At 39.2% G+C, this 8,840-nt stretch overlaps 1 protein-coding gene across 2 annotated transcripts in view; it reads right to left on the bottom strand.

Annotated features, from left to right (window-relative positions):
* LOC138023533 (nuclear pore complex protein Nup155-like) overlaps window positions 1–8,840 on the bottom strand; it is a 48,456-nt gene that overhangs the window by 27,507 nt on the left and 12,109 nt on the right. For both annotated transcript variants that reach the window (XM_068870537.1, XM_068870536.1), the window contains exons 9-17: window positions 7,944–8,035; window positions 7,650–7,747; window positions 6,445–6,597; window positions 5,454–5,554; window positions 4,213–4,380; window positions 3,672–3,782; window positions 3,329–3,391; window positions 1,598–1,890; window positions 432–498 (exon numbers count right to left, since the gene is read on the bottom strand). In XM_068870537.1, the coding sequence (XP_068726638.1) occupies window positions 432–498; window positions 1,598–1,890; window positions 3,329–3,391; window positions 3,672–3,782; window positions 4,213–4,380; window positions 5,454–5,554; window positions 6,445–6,597; window positions 7,650–7,747; window positions 7,944–8,035 (1,146 nt within the window). The remainder of the gene's footprint in view (window positions 1–431; window positions 499–1,597; window positions 1,891–3,328; window positions 3,392–3,671; window positions 3,783–4,212; window positions 4,381–5,453; window positions 5,555–6,444; window positions 6,598–7,649; window positions 7,748–7,943; window positions 8,036–8,840) is intronic.

Below are 8,840 nucleotides of genomic sequence, written 5' to 3'. Positions count from 1 at the left end.
AAGATTCAATAAGGAGGCAAGTTCAGGGAATTAATAAAGGGGCTTTGTCACCCAAATTAATGTAATTTCACGACACCAAAAAGTGCCCAAAAAGTAGAATGAAACATTGCAATAACCACTAAAAAATGTTGAAGAACACAAATGAAATACAGCAAATGGAAAGAGAAGCTTGGATGGACACAAATGGAAAAGATTGAAACAGATGGCAAATCGCTTGGGTAACGGTCGTTTTTGCTCAGAATCATCTTGGTTAAGATGTAACGATAATTTTATGAGTAAAGGAATTCCACATTACCATTTTCGAGCTTTAAAATCCCGATTAACTAAAGATTTCCCTGACACACCCTAACATAACATGACATAGCCCCTTTAAGAACATGGAAAAGTAAAAGAAAATTTTAAAATGGAAAATGGCAGAATGAATCTTTTACCTGCTGTGGCTCTGAATGAAGAGGCAAGAAGAAATCCTCAAACACAAGTCTTCCATCCCAGATGGTTCTGCAAAAATGGTGATTTCACTCGTTTTAATTGTTTGCCATTTCAGTCCTCTCGTACAACAACAAAAAAGCTCTGGTGCTGGATTACGAGCACTCGCACACAACTATTGTTAGGTTGGCTCAGTAATGAGACCACTCGCCTTGCACAATGTGTCGCAGGTTCAATTCCTAAAGTTAATCTAGGTGCTATACATGACATTAATTTTGTCTTCAGTTTAACACTTGAGAAGAAGAATCAATAACACTGTGCCAAACAATGATCTAATATCACATCTGGTGAAATGGTGTCTTCATGACAGGACCATTTTGTTCAATTAAGGGGCTACTTAATATCTGCCTTGGAAATTATGAGCATACAATAACGGTACAAATGTATATGCATGATAAGACGTGATGTTTACAGTATGAGTGGTAGAATGGTCTTACTGGTACATTTGCAAACTCAACCAAAAGCTGAGAGTTTGAAAATGTGACATAAAAAGTTCACTGATGCAGAGATTGTAGCCAGCATTGAGTATTAATTTTGTGTCTACTTGTGTTTATTACATTAATTTTTATTAATCACTATTATTATACAATGGTGTCAACAGCTCGATTTTGATTGGCTATAAGCAGAAACCCATAAGAGGTTGAAACGTGCAACACGCGTTCACAGCTTCCGATTATTCAGTGCGAACTGATTGGTTGAATATTTCAGTGCTAAGTACCATATTTGGAAACCCCTCGCTCTTGTTGTTCCAAATATGGTACTTAGCAAATTGAATATTCGGAAGCTTGTTTCCCAGCACACAAGGGGCCGTTACACGTTTCAACCCTTATGGGTTACTGCTATAAGCACGCAGCTAATTCTTGCTTGCTCTGTTTCTCTTACATCATACCTACAGACAACAGATTTTGTATGTAGAATTGACGTCATACCAACAGACAATAGTTTTATGCCTGCAGAAGAGACGTCACCTGACACACTAAACCAGCAGTTTGATCAGTTTTGTCATGGCAGAGCTCAGCTCAGAAATATTAAGTTAAGGCCTTGAAAACAACTCAGTGAACTGTTCAGTTATATAACAGGTATAAACACCTGTCTCTTTTCAAATACATACTCAAGAATTCGTGCAAAATACATGCAAAGTCCATCGTGTTTGCTCGATCTTGTCAGCCCAGGTCTTGCAACTGCTTGACCCATTCCAACCTGAGGAGTGGATGTCATAAACCCTGGACTGCCAAATGCTGGTCTGGCCCCTGGCGAGGCAATGTAGCTGCCTGTCAGGCTTCCCCTTGGGGCAGAGCTCCCTACAGAAGGACTACCACTTGTCGCAGCCGGATTTGCCCCTGTACTGATCCCAGGTGACTCTATTCCATACTTGAAGAATGCCCGCGTTGCCCACTCAGCAACCTCCATAACAAATGAAATAGAAAAAATAATTATTATTGTTTACTAACCCTTTCAGTCTTAAGAGTGAGACTTCTACATGTAGATTTTACTCTGTCTAATGCTGTTTAAAAGTCAATGGGTTATCAACCTCTATATCGGTTATCTACGCGAAAACAACGTCCCCTTTTAACCAATTGACTCCTAGGAGAGAGACTTTACTCTGTCTAACACCAGACAATGTTACTCGTCAACAGCCCTTTTCACGTTACCCTACAATAGTTAATTCTATTGAAATATTAAGTGCTACACGGCCAACGTTTTCAAAAACGCAACCCTTCTTAGTACTTGTACATATCCATTGCTGAGAATTTGACATCTTCAATTCCCACGACCTGCTCCCGTCTGACCTTGTAACTCAGTCGGTAGAGCAGCGGTGATGTAACCTAACAGTTGTGGGTTCAATTCCCACCCTGGTCAGAGTTTTTCTCTGTCCTTGTGTGGGCCCAATTCCATTAGTAGAGCTAATGCTCACATGGTTTGCATGGGTAGAAAACAGCACTTCACATTACCCTACAATAGTTAATTAATTCTGTTGAAATATAAAGTACTACATGGCCAACATTTGTAAAAACGTAACCCTTCTTTGTACTTTTCATGGTTAAGTTTTTCTCATTTGCATTACAATGTGATCTAGCATGTATGTGAGGCAATTTCGGGCTATTTTGTAGTTTTGATTCCAAATTGTCTTGCATCCACGTTACATTACACTGTAATGCAAATGAGAAAAACTAACCATGAAAAGTGCTACATGTATTCATGGGGCCACTTCAGCGATAAATGGGTTGAGAATTCAAACCTCAATTTCTGAAAAAAGAGGTCCCTTTTCCTTGCTTATTGATGGTAACTTTGAAAAGTCGTTGTAAGACCAACAATGGTGATTGTTTGGGGTTGAAGCTAGGACACAACAATTCCATAATTGACTACGTCCATAAATGGCCACCAAGAAATTATTCTTTTGTCTCCTTACTGGTTTTGTTAACACAATGTAAAATTGAAAGAAAACCTGGCTGTAAAATGAGACTAGTCAGGCTAATTTGCACGAAGATGAAAGAATAATTTACTGGCCGCCATTTTTGCATTGGTAAAGATTGCAACTGTAAACGTGTGATTATAAACATACCAGTCACACGTACATGTACACTGGATCAGAACTGGAATAAATAATTATAAGAAAACCGGTCTCTTTTCCTTGCTTACAGCTAGGTCGTAACTTTGAAAAGCTGTAGTGATGAGACTAACAATGGTTTTTATTTGGGGTTGAAGCGGACAACAATTTGATAATCAAATGGAATAAATATTTTGACTGTGAACCTGTGGTGATGAACAAGCCAGTCAGACATACATGTAGGTGAGATTAGAACTGGAGTTAAGAGAGCCAAAGCATATAACTTGAACTTACCTGCTGCTGGGATGTCTGTGCTGAACAAGCCAAAACAAGACACGTCGCACATGCTTGGTCTTCCTGTGAGAACATCCAATAGTAAATTTTGATTACTTAATCATTTTGGTATCAATGTTTTTACCGATCATGTAATAAACAAATACCAATAAATTGTGTAGTTTGTTGGTTCTCTACTCTGTACCAAGAGGTTTTTCTCCGGGTACTCCGGTTTTCCCTGTTCCTTGAAATCAAAATTTGATTTGATTTGAGTTAATTTTGTTGATTCCACTTTACAGTGTCCCCAATTAGTGCTCCAGCACTAGAACGACTAGACACTTAAATAAAGTTCCTTATTTTTCACCTTGTGAAGTTTGAAGAATGCTTGCACAGCTTCAGAGTCAAATCCTTGACTATGAAGCAACAGCTGACGGAGTTGTTCCACTGGACGATAGGTGGTAAACAAGTAACTCCCCTGTCAAAAAAAAAAATTGGAATAAATCTCAGATCAAGCTAAAAATTAATGCACATTTTAACATTGAACAGAAGACAAAAATTAAGACTGAAACTAAGGACCCATAATTATTAATTTTATGAAAGCTGTCCCCCAACAAATTCTACCTTTTTGCTTAGCAGGACAGTTGCCCTTCAGAAGAATGGATTTGGCAGGCCATGTTGCACAGTAATTTATTATGCTAATTTATGCCTGATCAAATTATTTGATCAGAGAACAATTAGCATAATAAATTCACTTACTTTGCCAAGACAAAATTTTGGTGGTATGCATGACATACTTCAGGCACTGATGTAATACAATCATATAGAAGGTAAAACATAGGATAGGAGAAGTTTGCTTTCAAGTTTACAACTGTAAAGCCAACACATAACTAATACTACTTTATTACCTGTGCACTCAAAGCCACAAATGACCTCTGACTGGATGCATGTTGTCTGACAACGGCTGGTGGGTCTGGCCATCTGTCGCTGACTATTGGAGATTCACTGATCATGTCGCCACCAAATTCAGGCACCTCACTTAATGACCAAGTTCTTCCTTCCATTGGAACAGTCACCTACCGGTAATCATGCGCGTTAAAGAGTCTGAATCAGAATAATAACCAATCTGCGCAGTGAAAGGTGAGTGCCCCTAGACCCAACTGACACATGCCCAAGGAAGCCCGACACAGGATGATTAAGGCAAATTAAGTACGCAACCCCAAGCTAAGAGGCTGCACAAGATCAGAGTGAACCACGGATTGGTTTTATTTAGATGTTCAAGATGGACTGGTTACTTTAAAAGCTACCAGGCTGCTTTGCTTAGATTGTTACTGCGATTTCAAGATAAATCATAACACAGGAACCTCTCTTAGTGACCACCAAGCACAGGTAACCAGGATGTTCAACTGTACGTACATTGTATATAATTATCTTAAGGTAATCTTAAAATTCTACAACCAATGTCAATGATGATTCCAATGGCACCCCAGTGTAATTCTCCTCACATAACTGCACCAGTCCACAAAGTGTTTTGGGAAGTCTGATTAAAATGCATTAAAGCTCTGTACAAAGCCAGGATTTTAATAAGGTTTTGCATATTAAGGTCATCAGCTGGGAGAGGGTAACCTTTTATTTCCATATTAATTTTGACACTTTCCACAAGAGAAAGTAAGTAGAGATGACAAAAGCATTCATACAAGTCATGTTAAATGAGGTTAAATGCAATTTGACAGAGTTAACAACTAGTAGCGGCTGCAGTCAGTTTTGTTATATTTGCGCATGTGTCAGATTCCTTATGCTTTGGGTTGTAGAGCTTATTTATTCGTGCGGCAGGAAGTAGGACCATTCTGTGTGGAGCACTTTGACGTTTTTCCCCTCCCTCTAGTCTCCACTCTGTTTACCAATGTGACAGGTGCCTATCTTCTCTACTGCGTGAGGATAATCGCTGGGTTGTCAGGTTTTGCCAGCCATGGGTACAGTCTCCATCTTGGAGCTGACTTCCAATAGTGGAAGCTCCACGATTTCTCGGGCGCCAAACCTCCATTTAGCGATGCAGTTGTTAACAAAAGGTTGCATGGTGCTCCACCCTTAATGAACCCCTGACATTAACGCACATACTAAAGAGAGGCCCCAAGAGTGAAGGTCTTGCCTGCATTTCTTTGAGTGGGGACTGGAATGGAAAAGGATCAGGACTGATTCCCCACAGGACATCAATATCTTCTGTTTGAGATGATGCAAGCAAAAGAATCCCTGCAGAAGTGAAGAAAGAGCAAAATTAATGCAGAGCTTGTTAAGCTGACAGAGCAACAGAATCATCATCTTTCTATCAGCCATGTTTTCCCATACCGTTAACAAAATTAATAGTTTACGTTTCAGTTTTTACTATAGAGATATATTTGCACAAAAGCACGAAAGTACTGTAGCAGAAGAGTTGCATGATGCAACAGCCAAGTGGACTCTAGCTTCTCAAGTGCTTAGCAAACCTCCCAAGTGCAACTATAGCTCGATAGTACTCACTAAATTTTTTCAACATCCTTTGTCTTCCTTGAAGAAGGGTGTAATTGTTTTAGTATCACCCAACTAGTCGGACAAAAAAGGCAATAATAACATTAGCAAATGGAAGTTAAAGAACTGAGATATTTAATTGGGAATTAAAGAAAGAAAGCGTCACGCTTTTCGCTACTCGAGGACTATTACTAATAGTCCTCTAGTAGTATAGCCAATTAAAATACAAGATTTCCATTAGTCCACTAGTTGGGTGCTGTACTAATAATTATTTATTATTATTTAGTATAAATACACAGATGATTATACAAAATCGCGCGCTCTCATTCGCTCGCTATCTCAGGTTATCAGCCGATAATCACCTCGACGGACAAAATTGCTGCCAGTAGTCGTTTTGCCACGGTAAGTGACGATGATTTCGCTTTGAAATGCTTTTTTTTTCTTCTCTTTTTTGAAATAATCACCTGTGTATTTATACTAAAACAATTATTCGCCTCAGGCTCAGTGATTATCGGTGAATATTCACCGATAATCACTTCGCCTTTGGCAAATAATTGTTAATTATTTATTAGCTTGATTCAACAAATGGAAAGTTCTACTTCCAGAGTAAAATCAGAAAAATAAATGCTTCCAACCTTGTCTGTAGAATGCAGCATGTACTTGCGATGGCCTTTGTGAGGTCGCTGATGGTGCAAAACCAGGTGGAAGTCTAGAATGAACCATTTGTAGCTTACTGGGTCTTTCCATGGGAACACTGGCAGTTGTTGTACTGAAGTAAAGTCGCACTCCTAAACAACAAAAGGCCGTGATTTAAACCATAAATTATCAGCAAATTCATACTCATTCACGTATGAAAATAGCAAGATCTAGGGTGCGTTCGATTGACCCTATTCCGGAATAAGAATACGCGGAGTGATGATTTAAAACGGTACATCTGGCATTTTGAAGCAACAAGGATAATAAAGATACGTTTAAAATAGCATTTTAGCTAAAAACGAACAAATTCTAACTTCTATTCCATGTATTCCTATTCCAGAATATGGTCAACCGCACGCACCCCTAGTCTTTGAAAAGATTTTGCTGCTTAGCATAGCACATAAATTGTCATGTAATTACGTATCTAGTGGAGTTATGAATAAGGGATACTAGGACTTGCTGTACGTGTGCACATAAACCAAGATTTTGTGGTACTGGAGCATGGACAGCCAGTGTTTTGTTACGGACTAGAGGGGACAAGGTTTTTAATCAAACAAAGATTATCTTAGCCCTTTCAATGCCAGGAGTCCTAGATGTGTAAAACAAGTCTAGTTAGCATACACAGATACTTCATTGACCACTCCCCATAGGGGCTTTTCAGGGCCAATGAATACAATCATGACAGAACAGAATATTCAACAACAACTGTTAAGAATCCCAACTGGCCGGAGGCAAGCTAGTTGGCTATTAATAAGTGCAGCTGAGAAGTTGAACCAGGGACTACCAGGAACAAATTCGACCAGTGACCAGAACGTGTCTTGAACATGGGATCCCCGGATCTCAAGGCAAGTGCCCTAACCACTGGGCCACACTGCTTCCTGCAGTGCCAGGGAAAAATCAGGGGAAAACCAGGGTAAAATCTGTTCGTAACACTGTTGCGGGTAAAAGAATTAAGAGGTCATGTTCTGTGACAGTTTGTCTGTTGATCAGCACAGGAGGCTTGGGTTTGGGTTCCAAGGATTCATAAGTGGAAAAAAATTATTAATAATCATATTAGAAGTCAAACATGTGACCTTCCACTGCTATACCACTGAGCTACAGAAGACAATCTTACAACTATTAAGTGCCAGAACACTTCCAGTACCTGCTTGTGTAATGGCAACAAGATGGACAGTTTTGGATTCATTCCTCGGAATTGGAGCAATATGAATAATGGGTTTAAAGTTATTCTGATCAATTGTTCTGAAGAAAAAAAAAACAGCCACAAGAATTAGTACTTCATTTGTACTTTTTTACACAGTAATTTAATAATAATAGTCAAAATAATAATAATAATAATAATAACTGATCCATAAAGTACTGTTACGTTATAAAGGTTTCAAAGTTAAAGGATAGAAATAATCAAGGAAAAAAAAAGTAAGGAATCACCAACAAATACCTAGTGGCTGATGCAGCTCTATATGTGATTTTCTCCTGAGTGAGGGATGCAGCATATGTCATACCATTTCCATCAGAGCCAAGATCAAAAACCTGGAAACAAAATTATTGACAAAAATCAAAAATGCTTTCAGCCACAAAAAGCATGTCAAATGTTCTTTCAGCAAAACATGCAGCAGGTAAAGGGTCCAGACTACAAGATTTGGACACAACGGTGATAGCCACTTTTGAAAGTCCAGCAATCGAGGTAGGTGAAAAAAAGGTATCCAATTGACAGTTGCACGTTGTTGTATTTACATATATGTATCAGTATACACGCTACTAAGGACAACACTCATTCACAGTCATCACTTGGCTCAGGCCAAGCCAATTTGTCCTCAAATTCCCACAGACTGCTCCCATCTGGCCTTGTAGCTCAGTCGGTAGAGCAACGGTGGTCTAATCCAGAGGTCATGGGTTCAATTCTCACCCAGGTGAGAGATAATTCTCTGTCCTTGGGTGATGCACAAAGAAGTTCCTGGCACTTTTGATTAGTGAAGGTTCTTCATCCATCACATTCACAGTAGCTTAAGGGGTCACTTGATTTCTGCTGGCCTAAACCAGCCATACTTAGTTTTTTACTCTGTCTAACGCCAGACGATTTTATTTGTCAATAGGGAACCCCCAGGAGTCAATGAGTTAATTACCGGTACTTGCAGGAAAATCTGAACTTCCCGCATATGAATAAACCATACCAATATCAGCCCACATGAAGTGTTACTGTCGTGATTAATAAATACAGTCTATCATTTATTTATTTGGTTATGAAGAATAAGGTGGGAGGGTAGGGGGGAGGGGGCTTAATAACTTTTTCCCACTGAAAAAGAAGGGGGGGCACTATTTAGAGAGGAGAGCTTAT

Source organism: Montipora capricornis, chromosome 11, assembly GCF_036669925.1.
Source record: "Montipora capricornis isolate CH-2021 chromosome 11, ASM3666992v2, whole genome shotgun sequence".
Lineage (NCBI taxonomy): Eukaryota > Metazoa > Cnidaria > Anthozoa > Scleractinia > Acroporidae > Montipora > Montipora capricornis.
This window is presented reverse-complemented; position numbering and strand designations above follow the sequence as displayed.